Source organism: Pelecanus crispus, chromosome 1, assembly GCF_030463565.1.
Source record: "Pelecanus crispus isolate bPelCri1 chromosome 1, bPelCri1.pri, whole genome shotgun sequence".
In the NCBI taxonomy this organism is placed as follows: Eukaryota; Metazoa; Chordata; class Aves; order Pelecaniformes; family Pelecanidae; genus Pelecanus; species Pelecanus crispus.
Genome location: NC_134643.1, coordinates 124,526,660 through 124,549,773, shown reverse-complemented (window position 1 = coordinate 124,549,773; position 23,114 = coordinate 124,526,660). Strand labels below are relative to the sequence as shown.

At 37.0% G+C, this 23,114-nt stretch overlaps 1 protein-coding gene across 3 annotated transcripts in view; it reads right to left on the bottom strand.

Annotated features, from left to right (window-relative positions):
• Positions 1-1,068: 1,068 nt before the first annotated feature.
• Positions 1,069-23,114, bottom strand: part of DYRK1A (dual specificity tyrosine phosphorylation regulated kinase 1A) — a 58,136-nt gene continuing 36,090 nt past the window's right edge. The window contains exons 2-11 of one of the 3 annotated variants that reach the window (XM_075708164.1): positions 15,770-15,773; positions 13,336-13,450; positions 12,270-12,458; positions 11,367-11,514; positions 7,682-7,968; positions 5,096-5,242; positions 4,577-4,717; positions 3,979-4,285; positions 3,528-3,652; positions 1,069-2,252 (exon numbers count right to left, since the gene is read on the bottom strand). In XM_075708164.1, coding sequence (XP_075564279.1) covers positions 1,629-2,252; positions 3,528-3,652; positions 3,979-4,285; positions 4,577-4,717; positions 5,096-5,242; positions 7,682-7,968; positions 11,367-11,514; positions 12,270-12,458; positions 13,336-13,450; positions 15,770-15,773 — 2,087 coding nt within the window. In that variant the 3' untranslated portion in view covers positions 1,069-1,628. The remainder of the gene's footprint in view (positions 2,253-3,527; positions 3,653-3,978; positions 4,286-4,576; positions 4,718-5,095; positions 5,243-7,681; positions 7,969-11,366; positions 11,515-12,269; positions 12,459-13,335; positions 13,451-15,769; positions 15,774-23,114) is intronic. The other 2 variants (XM_075708161.1, XM_075708167.1) reach the window with 2 other exon arrangements.

Here is a 23,114-nt window from a genome sequence, read left to right as displayed (position 1 = left end):
CTTTTACCTTCAGAAGCCTGAACACATTTATAATGTAACAGATGTTATAGTCTCAAAGTAGATGTCAATCTATTATGTTCAGTACACAGATTGCTGTAAATGTATTGGCTATGAATTCAACAACAGTTCCAGTTTTGTTTAAGCAATAGTACAGCCATAATTTTCAACTGACATTTAAAAATGGTCTAGTTACACCTTGTGTCAAAGTGCAGAACTGCTACATTATTGGTTACAGACATCTATGTGCTATAAAAACAGCTTTGGTACAATAAATTATCAAAAAAGAAAATAAATTTTTGTAAAATTCACAGCATAATTGTGAGGCAAAAAAGCAGTCACATAAAATTCTGCATTTTTAAAAATGTTCAGGATGAACAGAAGACGTCTTTGTGCAGAAGTAATGGTGGAGAAACCACGTGCCGAGAAAAAGCAAAAGAAAAAAGTAAAAAGCAGGAAGGGACACAGTTGTAGCTATTTCCATCAAACGCAAACCACTACTCCTGTGACCTTCAACCAATAAGGAAGTCAACTTTATGACACACGCAAAGTGACCTTGCAATACCTTACAATAAGTGGGTCACAAAAGTCTATTTTAAAAGAAAGGCCTCTTGAATTACCCATTCTCTGTGTTTTCAGCATTAAGGACTGTCTGCAAAAGCATGTCCAAAAGTGATTGCATCTGAAATGGTAGGCTCTTCTAACTTAAGAGTCCAAATCCATAAGGCCAAAGGTTATCCCAAAGACCACCACTTAGACCTCCCCAGGACTGGCCAGGACCGACCCGTTGATTGCTTCTCAGTGCACCTCAGTTATGAAACCAGTCATATTTCAATACTAACTGACTGTGGTCTCCAAAATATGAGACCCACAGAATCCCATTACAATTGCTGCTTTGATCCTCAGTAGATTCAGAAAAGGAGAGTTCTGATCACCGCCACTTAGCATGCTTAATGTGCCTTACAAACTCCATTACAACCGTCCCTTTTTACAGCTGAAGAATATATATTTGTGTAATCTGAAGGTCCCTCTTTCTTACAGTACTGCATTTCTGTGCCCATGTTTGTTTGGGGAACTAAAAAAAAAAAAAAAAAAAAAAAAATTGATATATATTACTCACTCCCCTCCCACCCAAAAACTTCAAAGGGCCTTTTTCTAAATCATGTGCAATGCCTTTAAAAAGAAACTAGTTTGCAACTACAACTAACATTTGAACAATAACCCCTGTTGAATGAGACCCAAAAAAACCCCTCCCCCAAAAAACCAAACTATGACTAGGTTGTGGCAAGTTAAAACGGGGGAAGCAAAAGGTGAACACCACTAGGCTATCCGTTAAGGTGGGTCCGGACATGGCTCTTAAAAAAAAAACAAACCAAAAAAAAAAAAAAAAAAAAAAAAAAAAAAAAAAAAAAAGAACCAACAACCAAAAAAAAAAACAAACCCCAAAACCAACAAAAAAAACTTCATTGTCCCTTTGCAATCTTTTCAAGTTTAAAAAAATAGTCAGCTTTGCCCTCCTGTAGCGGTTCAGTGAGTTTATCTCCTTCTGATTCAAGCAGCTTTGCACTTTGTTTTTGGAAAAACACCACTTCTATAAAAACACACAAGAAACAAACTTAGTTTCAGTTTAGTCACAAGCTAGCCACAGAACTTTGCTGAACACAAACTCCTGTCATGGGAGACTCTTCTCTATCAATCCCTTGCCTCATTGCAAGGTGTCCTTCAGTCATGTAATGAGCAGGACCTGTATTAGCAGAAAACTGGTACGTTGGATGTCCAGCTATGCCAGTTTCTTGGCACGGATTAGAGTAGACTGTTAAATTCATGTCCATAGCTCCGTTCTGTCCAAAGTCCAAGGTGTTAGCAGCCACTGGGCGGTTCTGATAGGCCTGATTGCCTTGGTTACCAGTAGAGGAGGAAGATGTAGAGGAAGAAGTAGTTGAGGAAGACAGGGATGTCATGGAGTGGTGACTGTGGCCCACCTCCATAGAATCCTGGGTGGAGGAGCTGTTTGTTGGAGAATTGTAGACCCTCGGCCTGGTCCGGCTACCCAAGGCTTGCTGTCCATGATGATGGTGGTGGTGGTGGTGATGGTGGTGGTGGTGAGAGCTATTTCCGTGATGATGATGTAATGCATTCTGTTGTTGAGGGGTTACATGGAAGGTGGTTTCTTCAACTGGATGGTTTTCAACAGTGACCTGTGTAGGAGCTTCAGTGGCTGTCCAACCAATTGGAGGAGGAAACTGTTGTCGAACCTATGTTAATAAGCAAAACAAAAATTAAAATGCTTAATCAAATCTGTCCATTTGCAATATATGAGAGAGATTAAGTTATTAAGGTCTATGCTAACTATTTAAAAAGTTAACCAAACCTTGCATTTGTAAAATTATTCTAGAAATGTAAGCATGTAGTTAAGAAGCATTTCTAATGCACTTCTCTAAATATACCTTAAGAAAAATGAGTTCACATTCTGGATGCTTTTTTCCAAAGAGTTTATGTAAGTCCAATATGTGGCCTTACTGTCAAAATTATAGAAGCAGCTTTACATAAGAGTAGTAATAAACAACATAATATTTGTGCAACACCTAGAACAATAAGGCCCTGATCTCTGACTCGAGGCTCTGGATACAATTAGCATACTAAGCTAAATTAGTATGTTGTAGTACATATCTTAAACAGTGTCAACAGCATTAGAGGAGTACTACCCACTCCTCTGGAAGACCACAGCTGATTAAAGATTATTCAAATAGCAAGATCTAGCTAAACACCGATTTGTTGCATAAACTAAATTATCTACTTGGGAGAAAAAGTTTGTTTTCTGTCAGCTGCAAAGAAGCATGTACAATCTCTTCTTTTCTTGAGAGTATAATGCTTGGAGGCTATTGCTTTACACCTGTAAAAGTGATTCTACACCTGTCAAAGTGATGAACAGAAATGATAAATCACTATCACATTTCAGTTTTATTCTTCCAGAAATAAAACAAGCTAACATACACTAATTTACATTTTCATCTGTTCTGTACTAAAATAAAAGTATTATTGAATTATTTGTAGTTAATAAATGAGTTGTTGCTTCTTTCCAAGAAGAAGTACTGAATAAACACTAATTCGGCCAATGATAATCTTGGTGAAGTATCTGAACACCATAAAATGGAAGTAGGAGCTCCAGCAGGAGTCCACTGAAGTACAAGCTAGTTCTTCACTGGGTTGGAAGATGCATAGTTCTGTGTACCCTTACACCCTGTGAAAGATGAAGCACTGACAGCTCCACCTGACTTATTGCTACTGATTCAAAACCTTCACCTCTGCAGAATCTATGGAAATTTTTACAGCTACCTGCAGTACTTTTCCTTAAGTGACTGACCTAACATACACAGGACTAATCAAGAGCTGGGGGTAAAAAATGAAACAAAACTGATGGCTAGTTCTACGTCTAAACCACTCCTGAAATAAAAGTGTTAGTTTTAGGGATTTAACATTCTCAGAAAATTCGTGTAAATCAAACAGACTAAATCTCAACTTAAGCATACCTGTGGGCTGTGCGTTTCACAGTCCATAGCTTGAACAGCAGCAGTGAAGTGTCCACCACTATGTCGATGCTGGTGTGTGGGGTCTGACCGTGCCCTTCCACTGTTGCTTGTTCCAGAAGAGCCACCTATAAAATCATAACATGCACAATAACTAAAGAGACAAAATTTACAGTGAGCTGTAAAAAAATGACAGCATGAAGATATTTAAACTGCTTCAAGGTAGAAATACAAGACCTATGATAATCACGCACATTTTTGCTCATCTACTTCTAACTTTTTGTTGGAGCAGTTACCTGTTTCAGCTGATTAAAGTAATTGTTTTGATGAGTATGACTGACATACTTGTTTTTTAACAACAACAACAAAAAAAGAGATTACATTTATCTGGGAAAGATTCCTTTGATGTGATTAGAAAATACAATTTTGTTATCAGTTAATGAGAAAAACTTACCTGAGCTTGAAGATGTACTAGAGGTGGTTCCTGAAGACTGCGACTGCTCCATGGCAGGACTCGTAGACACACTGTTACTTGTGTTTGTACCTTCGTCTGCTGTTTTCTTAAAGAAGCTATGCTGTAGGGCATAATAAGGTTGAATTCGTGTCTTAGGGTCATAATCAAGCATCCTTAAGATGAGGTCTTTGAACTTCAAGTAGTCAGCTACAGTATGACCCGATTCCCCAGCACGACGTCCACCTGGTCCTCCTGTTTCAACTCCTAGTATATTGTGAAGTTTACGAGTTCCGGGTGGTTTGTATTCCTGTTGGGAAGTTAAAAATTGCTTGAAATCAAGTGATATAGTAAGCCTTGGATGTGCAGAGTTTAAACATGCCATAAAAGGAAGTCAGTCAAATAAAAGAAACTATTCAACACTACAGAAAGTGTTATTTAATCAACCTGTCTTACAACATGGAACAGTAATAAACAACAACAAAGCTTAAAGTTACATTTTCAGTAAGGTGGGATGTAAAGCAAAGTAACATCTTACCATTTTTTAATACATATTTTTTAAAGAGACAGTCCATATTCTCATCCTAGTTATGTAACCTACCCTTTTTCCATCTTTGGTCTTCTTCAAGTTCCAAGTGCCATCTGGAAGCTTCTCAAAGAACTTCCTTGCTTTTGGTGCTTGGTCAAGGATGTGGGCAGGTGGTATCCCCAAAACTTCCACTATTTTATTCATTTGATCCACCTGTTCCAAACAAAGAATATTTGTGAAAAACATGTGACAGACAGCTGAGAAGTATGAGCGAGTGATATTCTACAGTCACATGGGAAGAAAATGTTAACTACCCAGACAAGTTCTAAATTAGTTCTGAGTTTAAGCAAACTCCCATAGGTACAAAACAAATTAGTGAATGAGGAGTAAGGAGGGGATCCAGAAACAGAAAAATATTAACAGGCAATTTAGAGTTCTGACAAAAGACATTGCTGTCATTGACATTTATGCCTTTTAGAATTACTAGTCTTCCCTAATTTATGCATTAAAATTAAACAGATTAAAGTCATGATGAGAGTGAACCAAAAAAAAAAATAATCAAGTTATTTGTACTGTAATATAGCTGCATACCTCATTTGCCCCACTAAAAAGCGGCTCTCCAGTGTGCATCTCAACTAAAATACACCCAAGGGACCACATATCAATTGCAAGATCATAAGGCATTCCCAGTAGCACCTCTGGTGATCGATAAAAACGACTCTGGATATATTGGTATATCTGAAATAAAAAGCATCTAAAGGTAATACACAGCATCTAAAGAGCGCTATTTTGATTCTGTAGTACAAAACAGAACTACCATAAAATACATTTTTAGAGTAGGGAAAGCCCAGGTATCAGTCACACTAAACAGTATCTATACATTACATTTATAAAAATACGTAAATGTTAATTCTTAAGAAAATACTATCATTCACACTCTCACAAAAAAAAAAGAAAAAGAAAAAAAAAGTGCAGATTCACTCATGATGACAGTATTTTACACTTTAGGGTTGATGACTGTAATCTCATGCAATTACAGGTAATCATACAACAAGATTTTATTCTGCTATCACCCAAAGAAAAACTATTCCACAAGCCACATCAGAATCACATAACACTTCAGACAAAATCTACAGTAAAAGATCAAAAGCCACAATTATGATGTGATGAAATGAGATTAAATTATCAGGTCATTCCAGGAACCAGACAACAACACATGGGAAAAAGCAACCTCCTTCCACCCCCAACTACCCTGCTCATTTCACAAGACAGGTAATTCCATCTTGATTCTAAACCTGGAGACTGGCTCAACTGTAGGCATTATTAAAAAAAAAAAAAACAACCAAACAAAAAACCTTAACAACAACAACAAAAAGAAACCTCCAAAACCCTTAGCAAAAAAACCCCAACCAAACAAAAAAAAAAATCCAAAACAGAACCGTACTTTATATTCTAAGTAACATGCAATTTTATCCAGCACTTTCCGCAAAGGTACTGTTATTTCCTTACCGCTACTGAAGTTAACTTTAATGAGGAATTACACTAGGGTTTGTATTTGTGCTTCTTAACATCTCAAAATTATCTTATTTTGACCTAAACAATCAAGCTTTCATTCCACCTCCTGGTGTCTTCCTTCACCCCGGGCTGAAACGTTTCTAATTTATAGCAGAAAGTCCTCTTATTAATCTAAATGTATGTCTCACCACTGCTTTCAATACAATATTCAATATTCTGACCTGCTCTTCCCAAATTTATTATGGTGAAAAAGCGACAGGGTGCTACTGGCCAGCCCCAACTCCTCAAAAGAGAATTGGGGGACTTCTGTTAAAGTTAGTCCATGAGGTCTCTTAATTCTTCTCATATAATGATCCCATCTGCAGTATTACTAGTCGTACTCCTGAAACTTCATCTCTTTTGCAAATGTTGCATTTTTTGCGGAGGTTTTTTTGGTTGGTTGGTTTGGTGTTTTTTTAACACCCTCAAAGCAAAAAGATACAATTCACAAATTTATAGATAAAACTGCCAAAGGTACATAACTGACCTGGGAAGGCTCAAAATCCTTTTTTCAAAGAAACTGAAGTCTAACTTCTATCTATAGAAGTCTTCCTTACCACTCTAGCTAACATTTTTTTTTCAGTGCAAACAACTAAAGCAAAGGTACCCTGAATGGAAGTGGTTACTTGCTCAGCCAAATACAATTCTTTCAACCAGGAAAGAGTCTATTTGTATTAGACTATAAGGTGCAAGCTGAATAGTACATCCTGATAAACTTTTCAGTGAGCAAACTGTCAGTACAAATGAAACACTTGAGGAATATGATTCAAAGCTCTTCCTAAAGAAAACAGGCTTTGGCATCCAAGCACAATTATTTATGACCTTAATATATTAATAGTTACTGTATATATTTTAACAATTCTTAAAGCAAATATAGAGCTAATTGGCTACGCTGAATAGACCATGCTCAACAGATTCTAACAGCTCAAATAAAAAATGCACTCATCTTCAAAGTACATGAACAGCAGGACACAATTACAAATTTTTGGACAACTATTTAATAGTTGTCTGAAGAATCTGAAGAACTGTCAACAGAAAGCAATTTGGCCCTTCGTCCTGGAAATGCTTTGCACATATACATCTTTACTCAGTAATACCACCACTAAACTCAAGTCAGTCTTTCCACATTTGCTAAAGTGTTTCTAAAAACGGCTTAGTTATAACCAGTATATTTAAGAGCCAGCTACTGCACTGTCTCGACCCTCAAATATCTTCTTATCTCCAAAGCACACTAAATAGAGGACATGCTAAAGTGGAAGGAGTAATACATATGGAATAAGAAAATAATAAAAGAGTATTTTATCTAATAGCACTGCAGACTTCTACAATCAAGTGCTGATGCATTCTGCACTCACATAGCATAAAAACATAACCAAGGAGAAAAGAAAGATGGGAATTTTATCACTATGGTGGAAGTTTATCTGCTCTTGCACTAAAAATTCATATTTAAAGCTCCTATGGACTGTTGATCTCTTAACACCCTATGTAAAAATTAGTTAATATTTCATTTAAGTCATCATTAATAAAGACTAAATTAGCTATCTAGGTATTATGACTTAAAAATATTAAAATTTTTCATATGTATGCAACAGTAGCATAACTAGAATTTTTACTAATACTCACCCTCTGTCCAAGTTGACACGAACTGCCAAAATCAACAATCTTGATAGCACTTCGTTTGGGGTTACAGAGCAGGATATTCTCAGGTTTTAGGTCACAGTGAATGATACTAAGTTCAGGAGTCGCCAGAAAAAGTAATGCAGTGCACATTTGCTGTGCAAATTTTCGTGTCAGGTTCAATGAGACACCTCTGAAGTTGGTGTTGCGCAACAGATCATACAGATTGTAGGACAGCATTTCAAAGACTAAGCAGAGATGGTTTCGGAACACGAAGTGGCGTTTCAAATGCACTTTAAAAAGGGGAAGAAAATAATTAACATATATCATGTGTGGTAAGTATTAAATACTAATTACAACACAATGCTTAAATATTTTAATCAGTATGTAGGAAGCTGACCTCTGAGTAAGATAATACAGCATTACTTTCTTTTTCTAGATCCATGGTTATTTACGGAATATTGCTGCCATGCCTAGGTTACAGGGGGACATTTTACACATCTGAAATGTCCTCAGGTGTACCTCAGTAAAGCTATATTAACCAAAACCGATTTAACAGATAGAAGAGATTCCCCCCCCCCCAAATTAGCTCTCACTCCCCTATTAGCAAAGGCAAACACATTTCTGGGTAAATAAAAATATCAGCAAAAAAGACAAGAAGTGCCAACTGTGTGTCACACCACCTTTGTCACAACACTTTTAATGTTTTTCAGCGGACAGTTCATTTCTCCACGCTTCTAAAGCTAAAATTGTACTCAAGACCAAGCAGATTGGACAGAAGTACAAATACAGCGACATTCTCAACAGTAAAGCAGATATCTCATTTTAGACTGAAGTCTTTATTAGGAACTGCCCTTATATTTACAGATAAAATATTTGACTGTTAGATTCATTTAAAATATACTAAGACATTACTGCAATTTATAAGCTGTGACTTCAATTGATGACTTCAATTAATAAAACTGATCAATATCCCAAGGGCATTATTTTCATTTCAATCAGGAATAATCTCAATTTATGAAAGCAACCAATCCAGTCCAAATCCAATCAATTTTTTTCATTAAATAGGTGAAAAATTCATTACATTAATCTGTTTAGAGGCAAGCAGGGTTTACAAGTGTCTCAATCATTCAGGCTGGTTGCCACAAGTAAAAGAAAATTGAAAAAGGAAAAATACTTCAGCCTTCAGATAAAAAATCAACACACTCCTCTTTTTGTCATAATAAAATCTTGAACCAATATTAGCACAATGAGAATTCAGATTTTCAGTTCAGGTCATTACTTGGTGTCCTACGGATTTTTTTTCTGCCATTATCATAAGCCAGTTCTTCATGTGTCCCTTGCGATTTACCTGTAACGATACCATTTGCTTCCACCCTGACGCCAGTTCTTACAATACATCATTGTCTAGACCTTTTGTATTTTCTCATCTTCGCCATATTTCCACTATCCTCCCACCGCAAAAGCACCAGCACCTTTTCACATCCTTGTGGTCTTCCTACACTAGATTCCAATTCCTCCCCACACCACCTAAGCTTACTGGACCTGCCACCTTGACAAGAAACACCACTTAGTCCAACTGATTTGTTACTACTACTACTACTACTGCTAGTACCACTTGCAACCGCCACACAGCTCAAATAGTTTGGGCAAGAGCTGAACTTGCCGCATCTTTCCTTCAGTGAAGACGTGACACTTGAACATTTCTCCTCCACTCTACCACCAATTTTCACAGAACTTGAAGATCTTAATGCATTCTTACACTTGTGTTAGATCTGAAGGAGACCAGTCAGAAGGTTTGAAGGTACTAGAGGAGATCTGACAGAAGCGTAAGCTGTTAAACTTTATGTCCTTAAAAATCAGGCTACAGTGTATTTAACCATGTTCTCCTTGAAGTCTACATTTTACATCACACAGTATATTGTAATACTTGCAACGCTTTCAGCCTTATTCCGCCACTCTCAGCATCATGTATCTGAAAGTCTACATGAGGGTGAATTGTCCACATGTTCTACAGACAACTTACTTTTTACATTAATATGCTTCAGTTAAGTCTTGTTGCAAAAGTATGTTCATAAGCAAGTGTTCCTATATTTGTATTTTCCAGTGAAGTGCCTAGAGATCTCAGTTTTCCATGGTCAGTTTTTGCACAGCATGCAATACAAGGTATTCATTCAAAACATTAACTATTTGGGTTTTTTGATCTTTACTGATGCTGTCATGTTCATTAAATACTGTGTTAAATAAAAGGGAACTATTCAACTATACCCTAACAGATTTAGAAATCAGATTGAAACAAGCCTAAAATCACCTGCCTAAGCAGAGATAGCATATATTATTTCTCCACTGTTCAAAATTATCAGAAATTTTTTTCCTTTTTTTGTTTCAGCATTGCTCTCTATATAAAGCCATCCTGCCTTAGCTCACAGAGGGAGATTATATGATGTTTTGGTCCATTTCATTTTACCTGATGTTACAATCAGCCTCTCTAAAATTTAAAATTGGAAGAGCTTATTTGATGATGCCTATAGTATCTTTATTTGTTGCATATTAATCTGAAACTGGCCATGTCTTTAATGTTCCTGAAACATCTTTTTGATGTAGTATACTGCCAAATTTAGGTTTTGTTTTATGTAAATATGTCATTAATAAATTTAAGTTCAAAATACCTTAAAAAACTTTTACACTGAATACGTAAAATGTATTCTAAAGATATTCTATAAAACAAGTTAAAATGTAACTGAATACTCATCAGATAATTTGATATCAATGTATATTAACATTATTTCAAAGGTTTCTTTCTAAATGTCAGAAAGAAAAATTAGTAATCCAATATATCCATTCAAATCAGAAAAGCATAGCTGTCAGTATTTCAGCTTCTACAAACTAAAGGATGCTTAAAACCAGTTTCATTTTCCTTAATCACTCTTTTTCATACTTCTCCATCTCTCTCTACAACATGCTGTTGCTTTCCTTCCATTATTTTTCTTCCCAATTCTCCACTCCAGAGGATAGACGGGATTTAATAAATTTTTTACAGGAGCTAACTGAATTTCATCATTATTATAAAGTTCAAGTAGCATTATAATAAGTCAAGGGAACAGCATTTCAACCTACAGGAACAGTCAAAACCATAAGCTTTAAAATATTTTCTGAGCTATAAATGGGCAAGTCTTAACATTTACAGAAGTCTTAGTTTTGTTATACAAAATTTTGAGCTTTTTAAACACACAAAATCAAAAACTAATGATTAAGCTAGCCATAAAACTACTGTATGATGCTGGTTTACATTAAATATGCACACTCTTATCCATGACAGTTCTGAGACAATTTAAGATACATTCAAAGTAGTGAAAGAGATGCAAACTACCACAGATCACAGCTTCTGTGGAAAAGCTGGTCCATGGCAATTTCTTTCAGGTGTCCATATCATTAACTGGAAAAAGAAAATTCTACAAAAGATCTCAATGCTACAAAGTAACAAGTCTGTTATCTCAAATAATTTTATATATTCTTCTTCTGGATCTGGTCCTGTTGCAAAGCAAACCGGAAAATTTGCACTAAATAATAATTTTAAAAGTTGCATTATTCTTTTCATTTCTTTAGCACCAGAAGCATCCTACACTACATAGCAAGATCTAAAACATTCATAATTTGATTAAATAAAAATGAAGAATAACTACTTAAATACCTATATAGTACTTCATCTCAGTGTCATGTTTGTTCATAAGCTCAAGCAGTCGCACTTCAATCTGGGCTTGGTTTAAGAAAGCCTTCTTATTTTTTATTATTTTGATAGCCACCCACTCCTGTTCCACTCGATCATAAGCCTTTACAACCTGCAAGAGAAGAGTCAAATACATCAGTAAAATCTCTTGAGTTTTCAAAATACCGCAAAACTCACTTTCTAAACTTTCTTCACTTTCTGAATTCGGAGAAAACATTTTTAGAACTTTTGTTCTTTCCAGTTAAATTCTTTTTCTCAAATTTTTTCTCTTACATGATACTACAATAAAGCCACAATTGATCATGTTATACTTATGGCAGTGATGTCACAAAATAGAACTGAGGCTCCAACTGAGGCTTCACTAAGGCAAGCATTATATCCAAATGCAATTAGCAAATCATCAAAAACAATACTGTTAAACAACTGGCAAAATCTGTGAAAAACTAACAAAAACAACAAAAGAAAAGCTCCATCCTTCTTCCACCCTTTTTCTCAAGCCTTGGCTACAGCTACAAACAGCCAAAACACATGTTACTAAGTAACATTTGTAACAGATAATCCCTAGCACTACACTATTGTTTTACTTTAAAAACCCAAGCCAAACAGCTAAAATCGTGAACTGACAGCAAAAGGCTGAGGATTTGCTCATTGCAAAATGCTTTACCAGATCTACGTACTGAAGTATATTCCAGTGTTATCTGCAGTAACAAGAAACAGTGCAAAATACGAGTGTCTTGAGCAGGCACTCAGTATAATAGGATTAAGAAAAAGAGAGTTTAATTTCAGAATAAAACAGGAATACCACTTCAAATGAAATGCGTATTATGATTCACATGAATTCTAGGTTGCTCAGCTGATACACATTACCTGTCCAAAGGATCCTTTGCCTATTAAAGAGTCAATTTCATAACGATCCATCCACTTCTCCCCATTTTTTACAATATAGTCATAGTTGTCATCATCATAGCCATCATTGTAAACCTTCCTCTCCTTTTTGTGACTGGAATCATCTCCTTGGCCCTGCTGATGCCGCCGTTTTTTTTTTGCATAGTAAACCTAAACATGAAAAGTATATTGCTTAAGAGCACTTTTTAGAATATCAGTTCAATAAAGAATAGAATCAGCTTTTATAATAATCATACCTAATCCTGTCATTTTAAAATGCAACTTCTACTACTGGAAAAACAAACAATCCTCTCCTGCTATCACTCTATTTGAAGTCAAGACATTATACCAAAGCAAAGTCTTGATGAATAATTTAAAAACTCAGAAAGTAGATCTAAACAAATGTACTAATAACACTGATCCCTAGAGTTCATAGGTGCAAAAAGAAAAGATGCATTGCAGTAAACTATTCACACAGCAAAATTAAAAACGGTAAGTAGCCTGGAAGCAAGAGTTACCAGTTGCTCTTTCTACAAGACTGGAAAAGAAGAATTCCAAGGAAGTCAGTAATTGCTGCAGAAATCCCTTCACATTTTCTACAATTGCCAAAGAGTTAGAAACTAATTGATGCTTTCCTGTATCAACCATATAATTTTTGTATTTTACATTTGCCAATAATATTTAACTAAATAATTCAGGGAAAACATTTTACTATTTTCCTTAAAAGTCCTCAGACACATTCATAAAGGTTTACAGCATGAGCTAAAAGAGCATTTGTGCCACTCATATTTCCTTATCATGCAACAGAAAAGCTCAACTTTTTTTTTTTAAAAAACAGAAAACAAATCCCAGGATAAAAAATTTCCTATGTGCTGGACAGAAAGCAGGACCATGACATCAGTGATCTCAAATGAGATGTGAACAACAGAGAGAAAGCTTGATTTTTCTTACCTCTTCTCGAGATTATTCACAGCAAATATACTTAATAATGTGTTGTAAACAGAAACTTCACATTGACACACACTACAAAGATAGCTGGAGACATTACCTCATTAATATGCTTGTATGTTTTGATCAAATCTACGGAGAGTTTCCTCAATGGAGCAGTGGCTGGATCACGGAAAGTTTGGGGCATTCGCCTCTGTAATATGACCATATCATAACTTGGAAAAAAAGCTAGGACTTTAATGATATAATTACTACACCAAATTGTCATATTCCTCACAGAAATTAGTTATTTCATTGCAACAATTTTTTCTTTAAGCTGACATTAAAAAAAGAAAAACAAATGTAGTAATCAAAAGAAATTAGCAGTTTAGTTAAGTTACTTTTTAATATATTTAACAAATGAGAAAAAAAAAAAAAAAAATCCCAAGATTCCTACCGCTCCTCCCATTGCGCCTAACAGGCTTAATCCCAATAAACAGCTTTTCCCTCAGTTAAAAATATAGCTCCTTCGACAACAGAGATTCTTGCTGACATTACTCCTCTACCTCATGACCAATACATGAACTGTAACCGTATTTAATGTATAGCTGCATTAAAACCACAAATGGAAGTCAACAGTAATAACAACTACTGGAGAACTGTGGCAGTTTGCCACATTTAAACTGTATTAAATTCCAAATAAGAAAACCTCAGGTCTACCATGCTTTGCAATATCCAGGCCTAAATCTAAAGTGTAAAGAAAATCTAAAGAAATCTAAAGCATGTACACGAACACCATACCTACTTTCAAAGTTTTAAAACAATGTCCCTGAAAAGGTAGTTATGTTCCTCACTTGTGTTTGCTAAAATTGACTATATTTAGAACAAAACCATCTTCAACAGCAGGCCTTTTTTTTTATTGGTTTCCTGAAGAAACAAGACTTACGTGTGATAAAATTATTTGTGTGCCTCTTTTTTTCTTTGCACACATATGCCATGTAAATTCTGGATCAACAAATCAACTTCTATTCCTCCTTAAGATTAGTTTGAAATCTGAGAAGATAAAGTTCCTGAAAAGATAAAGTTCCAAGTGGCAAGCTAGAGGCGAGTAGCACCCCCAGTAAAGAGAAGGCACAAAAAACTAAGTCACAAACCACTTCATTTGGCTAAAGCTGACTACCTGCTCAGCAGACACTTACTTAATAGCACAACTGTACCACCAGACAAGCTCTGGCAACTTCTCTGTCTCACCCAATAAGAGTGTCAGATGGGGAGCTAGGAGAGAGAGTGGTGAGGTTAGCGTGACTGGTCCCCTAGCCTGCCTCTCCCTGTTCCCTCTCTTCCCAGTGACAGAAAACCACAGGGCAAATTTAAGCAATTCCATTGCAGGAAAGCTTGTTTCATGTACGTTAAAGCTTCTTCTACTTCCTTACTCATTATTAAGAGGGTTAGGTGACCAAGCACCACCATGCTCAGCCTTCCAACTCTCATCTCCCATTATCTCATCTCATGCCATCAAATACACTCACACTCCTAACTCTCTTCACTTCCAAGTACTTAATCTCATCTGCTGCCTCCTATTACAGTTAAACTGATATGCAGCCTCCTGCAGAGCTGAGGAAAGACCATAAGCCGTCAACAAAAATAATGAAAACTGATTTCTATATCAGTATTGCTGGACTAATAAATGAACTGGAAAAGTGTAACTGCTCCTCTATCTTTTATGGTATTACTTAATACTTATGATGGTGGCTGTGCAAATAGCTCTTTTTTTTTTCTGCTCAATGACCAAATTAAAAAAAAAATCATGCTGAAGGGACCAAAAAAAGTTCTCACAAACAGAAGCGATAAAGAGAGTTTGTGCTTCTGAAATTGGACCTGAACTCAGGTACCCAGGCAACCGGACTAGAAAGCTAAGCTCGTGCTCTCCTCCAGTGGGTGCGCAGGGTGGATGGGGGGGGCGGGGAAGAGAGCACGAGCAAGAGTGAGAGCGCAAGACAGAGCGGGAACGAGCGAGGGAGAGGTGGGGAAAGGCAAGGCGCTTCCAGAAGGCCTACTGCATCCACATGAGGCTGGCACTCCCAACAGGTACAAAAACTCAGTGGAGTTGAAGGGTCCCGAAAACAGCAATTCAAAGCTTTGATGCACACCCCTCCAAATACGCCCACATAACATTTTTACACCCCTGCAAGACTGCTGACTTGTGGTCTTTTTGATTAGGGAATGTTTCTCAGAGGCGATGCGATACAGTTAAAACTTCTGTCAGGGAATTTTAACCCAAGTCATGCCCTAGGTGTTTGTTCCAGTCACTTCACTTTTGGATATGCCCACTACCATCAATTTCCTTTAAGCAGGTTTACCAAATTAATTCCTTAATTCTTTTTTATTACAAGCACGACCATTTTGTAAACATCAGGAAAGCCTGTTTTAAAGTTTCCTAAACAAACTATTTGACATTTACAAAACTTTTTTGTTTCTTCCTTTCATCTGTCAAAACAAATGTGAACCGTTAAACAAACCACACCTAAATATGATCTCTTTTGGTTCTCTCCCACGGCACTATTAAACAACTACATGGCATCTAGTCCTAATCCCAACTGTCACTGTTACAGGCTTTTCAAATGCAAGTATTTCCTTTAGATTTCTTAATCCGCGTTAAAGAGATTATTGGAACATGGGAACACTGGTAGATTTTGCTGGTAAAAGAAACCATACTGTGGTGCACGAATAGTGGCGGGGACCAGTCTCTGTCCTAGGCTGACATGACCAGCACGGGGTCTCTGTTACACAGGTTATGAGTTTTGAGGAAATGGTCTCAGTGTGGAAGAACTCCATAGTTCAGAATAACTATTCAGACATAAGGTTGCTCTAACTTACAAAGGGAATCTGTAGGACAAGTATTGATGTTTATTTTTTAATTTGTAAGTCAAATTTGCCTGTGTACTTAAAAAAAAAAATTCTCAAATTTCAACTCTGAAATAAGCAGCCGGGGGTGGGGGGTGGGGGTGGGGGGAATCATCTAATTTGTTGCTGTTCCCCGATTATAAATAATTAAAATTCTGCAGGCTACCCCTACATTGCTTGCAGCCAGTACCTTATTTGAAAATTGTGCTTTTAATTGTGCATTTAGACAGTCACACATTTCTGAGGACACACTTTAACCTGCATGAACTTTTTAACAGGTGCTATTTTGCTGCCCTCGGTTCATAAAGTTTTGGGGGGGGAGAGGAGAAAGAATTGACCTTTTGTTCCTCCGCCTATTATATTGCAAACTTTGTGACATTCTCTTCTTTTTCCAAGATCCTTTGGAGACTCTTGTTCCCTTATTACTGATGATGGAAGACTACAGAACAGTGGTCATTATCCATTTTATACAGTAACACTCTCAGACTTTTTTTATCATTGGAGTAATACTGATTTCCCTCTTGGCTTCAAATAATGCTCAACCACAAAAGAAAGAAAAGAAGAAAAAAAAAAAAAAAAAAGGAAAGAAAACGAAAAATCCTATTGCACAAGCTTCAGTCTCTATCTGGTGGCCAGACAGCAACACTGCAACCTCAGATCTTCCTGAAGATGGAATACAAATCAAAAGATATGTTTGTATTTCAAGACTGAGAGACCAGAAACTACTTTCATTACAATTATACATGTCAGTAAACATCCACCACATTCTGACTGGTCCACACTTATGCCTCAATGGAAACAGTACCACTACCTGGGATGATGGTACCATGATGAAAATTACAACTAAGAAACTTAAATTTTATTTTCTTACCTATTAACCAAACACACATGACAGTGCTGAAAAGCAACCTGAGAAGCAACTAGTCTAAACAAAGAAGAATCAAATAAACACAAAAAAAGGCAACCAAGAGCCCCACTTACGTGTATACTCAACACATTTGAAACAAACCATATTTTATGGAAAATATGACTTAGTTAACTCAGGTGTGTTACTTTAGCTAGCATAGTCTTTGAGGTTTAATGAATGAAGGAACAAACAACATATTTCTCTCACTTCAGACATACGCTTTGTTATCAAAAAAACAGATGGCACTGTTCCTTTTTAATTGCATTTTATTTTGATTATGAGAAATTCTGAGCAGATTATATATATTCTGTTAATGGAATGCTTTAATTCAGAATTTTTTAAAAAAGAAAGATCCATCAGCATCCACATTCATTTAAAAAAAAAAAAAGAAAGAAAAAAGAGAAAGTCTGCCTGTGTATAGTACGTGTTCCATTTTACAAACAGAATAAATAATGAAGATTTTATAAGGGTAATTTTTAGCAAGAATTGCAATTGTAACGACCTACTTAATAGACTCCCATATTAAAGAACTGAATGGACCAGTCCCATCATCTACACCACTTGCTGTTCAAAACCCTTCTTGCATCACAATAATATAGGATAGGAAGTCAACACTAATCCCATATCATGGTGGGCAGCCACATAATAGATGGTGTCTCCAGAGGGTCAACAAAACTGACACTTAATTGCTATGACCACAAGTCACAGTAACGCTTCCCCATAATATACAGCAAACTTCAGATTTTTAGAAAAATGACCAAAGAGAAAAAAGCGTATGTGCCAGAGAACAAAAGAAGAGAAATCCAAGACTATTCTTCAACCTGATTGTACTCAGAGCCAGAACTGTACACAGGTAGGGACAGAATTTCAGTCCAATTACTTTAATCATTGACTTGTGAGTATCTCCCTCCTATGCTGGCTTCCTTCCCCAAATAAGTAAGGTTGTTGAATAAAAGTAATAGTAAGAAACAGGTAAGTGTAAAGTTAAATAAATAAATAAAACCAGGAAGGAAAGAGGGGCCATCTGCCACAATTCTGTCCTGCCTCATTCAGCACAACCACTTTTTAAAAAAGCAGTGGGGAGCAGGGGGAGTAAGAGAAAGGGAATGAAAAACCCCGCTCTGAAATTCTTGTTGCTGGAGCATAAACATATTTTTCTAAAAAACACCTGCAACACATAGAAAGCGAGAGAAGTGTTTTTACTGAAGTGAACTGCATGCTCACGTTAGTGACAGAGTCTGGTGAAGTCTGACCATCACTAATAATAAAGTTGATGAAGTAACTGAACTAAGGATTTGCTACTGCCTGCTAGAACACATTAACTTTGCAATGATCTAGTTGCAATCAATAAAATCTCTGGCCAACATCTGGTCAGTAAAACCTAGAATTTTGCAGGTGATAAGTGATCTTAGATACATATAGATGGAAAGATGTTTAGCAGACAGTCTGACCTTCGAATTCCAGGTGCTTCGTGAAAACTAAACTGTTGGAATTTGTTACCAAAATCTGCCCAGGAGTCTCACCTCAACTTCTTTATCAGGTAAATCAATTTTCTGATCTTTTGTACTTAACTGAAACAAGTTTCGGGCAATCTGAGTATCCATGATGAAGATAAACATTAGCACAGCACAAAAGAAATGCTTTGTTTGAAGTTGTGAAAACTTTTAAGCTCTTATCTTACATTCACATCAGGCTATGTTGAACTCTCAAGATGCAACCAGTTGAAACTGGACAAAGAAATATTACTGTTTGTTACTGCTAAAGGAGAAAGGTCCCACAGATCTCATCTTTTCTATTCACTCTAGGCCACATGCTCTTACTGCTTTCCTGAATCTGGCTCTGGCACTCGTCAGAGAGATAAGACCACACAAGCAAGAGCAGGACCCCATCATGCCAGCAGGCCTGGCACTTGGTGAATCACAGATTTAAAGTAAACCCTAACAATCCAGCAGTTTTCGGGAAACAAAAGCCTTAAGCCTAACTACTGAAGAAAAATATTTTAAAAAGGCAGAGCCGGAAGTTTTTAACTGTAATTTAAAACCTCATAAATAAGTGAAAAACAAAGCAATCTGGTTGGCTTTGAAGTATCTTCCTGTTATTTGTTCCTTGCCAATGATGAGATGAGTAAGTTTTGGCCACCATAGCCATAAAGCAATAGGTGCAATAGAAGATTATGTAAATAATATTTTAAGGGTAATGTATAATACAAACTCACATAATTTATATAACTTTAATATAAATTGTCATTACTGTTTCCTAACCTTTAATCTGCAACTGCGAATGATTCAACAAATACCAGAATATGGTCTGCAAGCCTTTACAAATCAAAAAACAAGCAGGACAGAGCGGAAATAAAAACAATAAATTAACATTCAAGGCCTAGCTTCCCCATTATTTGGTTATGAATGAAAATCATTACGGGAACTTGAACAAGACAATACACCTCCAAAAAAGGAGTCAGTCCTCAGTAAAAAGACAGACACAAAAATAACCTGAAAAAGACATAATAAGGCAGATCATCTTTGCTTTTTACCAAAAGGACATCGTTTACAGAAAATGCTGCTGTTCTACATGCTAAAACTTAACAGCTACTCTTAGCAACTGACAAGCAGTATCCTTATGTATCTTGCTGCAGCCTGAAGAAACATACTTTCAGAGAGGAACTACTTGCTATCTATTATTTCTGTAAAACTTCAGCATCCCAAAAGCTGAGACTTCATCCTGGGTTTTATTTTCAAGCAAGTCAATTTTGCCTGGATTTGGACAAAATACTCTGTTTACAAAGTTCAGCAAATGTAGCGATCAAGAAAGTAACCTTTGCAACTTTTGTACTCTCGATTCCTCCGACGAAAGAGTCACTCAAAGATATGCTAAGCTGCTCCACAAATTCTTTAACAGAAGCGAGTTTACTGAAACAATGGAATATTTCGAGAGGGCAGGCGATCCCAGCAACAAGCCATTCGCCTAGGCAAAGGGCTGCCGTGCGGGAAGGCTGGCAATGCAGTGCGGCACTGTGGCCAGCAGATGGTGGCTGGAGCTCGGGAAAGAATTTTGCCCGGCCCTCCCGACACAACCACCGCCGACCTTGGGAGATTCCTGCTTCGTTGACCCATCTCCCTACTGAACCGACGAGGTAACGGAGCGCTCTCAGGAGCAAAGGCGCTGGCAGCTCGCTGTTTATCAACTGTTGGACGCTTGCACCCAGATGGGCTACTTTTAGGCTGCTGAAACCAGTAGCACCAAAGCTGACCCAATGGTCTAGGCTGCTGACGACTACTGTTGCGTTACGGAATTCTGGGAAACTGAAGCTCAGAGTCCTAACTTCTCATCTGACTGGATGCTGCATTAAAAGGATCTACCCTTTACGACCTTTATGAATTACACTTCCTGTATCTGCCAAAAGTCACCTTTTTCTTCCTCCTATTTTTTATGGCTATTAGATCAATCTATCAAGCTTTCTACAACAGACGTTCAGTCTATTCTTTTTGCTGCCCAAGTTAAAAACATGATCTTCTTAACCATGTGTACTCGAAGCCATACAAGTATGTCGCCTTATGTGACTGAAGAGAGCTTGCCATTACTAAAAGGTTAGTCTGGTGTTACAAGCTTTAATAACAGACAAGCACATAACAACAGAAAGAACTAGTGGTGGGACTCCAACAGAGGAATGAAACAACCACACAAGGACTGTTCAGAAAATGAGCTCCGCAAGAGTTTTTCAGAATTGACATATACAAGACAGAACTGCTTTTATCAAGGACAGAGAGAAACAAGTTGCAGCACATTCAAGGCAATACCTTGAATAAAAAAGATTCCTATAGAAATGTCATACAGAAAAAATCTGTAAGATGTATGTATCATTTAGACATGAAAACCTAGATGGCATGCAGATTACATCTGGAGCGAAAGGCAAGATGGTAGTCCACAGCAATGGTGAAATGTAAGACAGCACAAAGCCTTCAACAATAGAGGGTCATGGCTTTTATAAGAAGAAGAAAGATTAAGAGTTACGTTTTAATCGATGAACTGGAGCTGACAAAAGGCCTATTGAAAGAGAAAGAACAAGAAAAATTTTTTGCACAGAGACAAGGTCTAGAGCAGATGATCTGACTCACTAGCATTAAGATGTTAGCTGGATTTGGTTTTGTAGATAAGATTAACCGGAAGTGCAGTGCAAAGGCAAAAAGCCATTGAGACTCCCCAGCAGAGGCTCAGGTAGAACCTCCGTAACAACCTGGAATCTGGTGAGGCGAACTCTTTATGGGACTTGTTGATGGGAGAAGCACAAGAACTCAAAGGAGGAAAGAGTCATGAAAGGCAAGTAGTCAGGAGACTTCAAAAAAGACCTACCATCAAAGTCAAGGGTGCTGAAAGCAGCTCACAAAGGATAAAGGAGTAACAATTCTGAGCTGCTTAGGCAGAGGACTATAAAGACTTCAACAACGCAATTACAGTAAAATAGGAAGACAGAAGCTACAATACAGAAAAAACAAGATGGAACTGGAAAAATAAAAACATTGATTCTATGAAATAGTGTTAGTGGTGCAAAGACAGCTTGATTGCCATTATCAAGGTGGCCAGCTGATCGTTTCTTCATATGGATAACTTCCCGGAGCCAACCACAGCTTTTTCCCTACATTTACATGCTCACCTCAGTGAGCTGCATTCTTTGGTCAACAATTCTTGGCTATTCTCCAAAAACTATTCTTCAGCTTTCTATTAGTCAGCTACCATTTCAAAGCCATTGTGACCACAAACAGCAACAGATGGTGATACATCCTTAAGTTACTTGATCTTGCTTTTTGGTTTGAAAACATGAACAACTAAGCACTAATATACACTAAAGCTCACAAATGTGATGCCAGATCTTAACACTTAGAAAATACCTTGAAAGGTTTAAGGAACACATCAACTTTTCTTAATTGGCAGACCGATTCACTAACCTCATTGTGGAGGTTTTGGGGGACCTTTAACCTAAAAAAAGTCACATAAAATACCTTTGTAGATTTCTCAAGCTAAATACTATTATATATGAGCAGATTTATTCTTCCTACGGAGCGGCTCTCATGAAAGTAAAAACATCCTTTACCAGCTCCATTCACTTTGCCTTTCTTCACAGAGCCCTAGTCATTACAGATCTCCAAATCCTAGTATCAAATATCCTGGCACTTAGTTTGACCTTTCTCATCCTCTCTAATCCTTCCCTCTTTCTCCATAAGTGCCTTCCTACAGAGCAATAGCAAGAGAGCGTCTCTTGATGGTACTGTAGATTTTTTGACCGAAGCCATCTTGAACACCAAGAACAGACCTGAATCTGGTAGCAGCAAAAACTTCACTCTTGATCCTCTTTAAGCGGAACACGCCTCATCAGCCTGCACCAAATTTTGCAGCTCTGACTTACAGACTTCGGGATTTTAAGCTTTGAAACCTATCTGCGTTCATGTCTCCACAACTGGCCTGTGCCATTTTTAAGAAAGCAACAGAATTCTCTCTTACACACGGCAGTACTAGCTCTTGTGGCTAGCAACAAGCACTAGTAGTTAGGAAGCTACTTCAGCAGTTCTAGCAACTCAAAAGCGGTAAGGAACACTCATCTTGACAGCTCAAAAGCATCCATTATCATCATAATCCCTGTGTTCATTTTACCTCCTTGCAATAACAAGCAGTAAATTAGCAGTAGTAAAACCCTAATGATAGCATAGCTTTAGATTTTGCTTTTTTTAAAAAAAAGTGTATCTTCCTTAATGAAAATGTGTCTTTTGTGCAAACCTCTCTATTCCAAATACAGTAACCAGTGACTCTGCATTAAAACACCATCCATTAGAACAAGTAATAAAGGAATCACATTCTAACATCAAACAGCCCTAAAAAAAAAAAGGTATTATTAAAGTCTCTTTCCAACTCTCTACTTGGACAATCTTTCTCCACTCTCATCTAAAAAATGCTAGAAGTAGAATAATCACAATAAATATGTGCCAGATGTTAAAAACAGCTTCCAGGAACTTATTCAACCACCCATCCTTGAAGAGTCAGGAGTTAATTAGTTTAAAAAAAAAAAACAACCCCAAAACCCACAAAAAAACCAAACA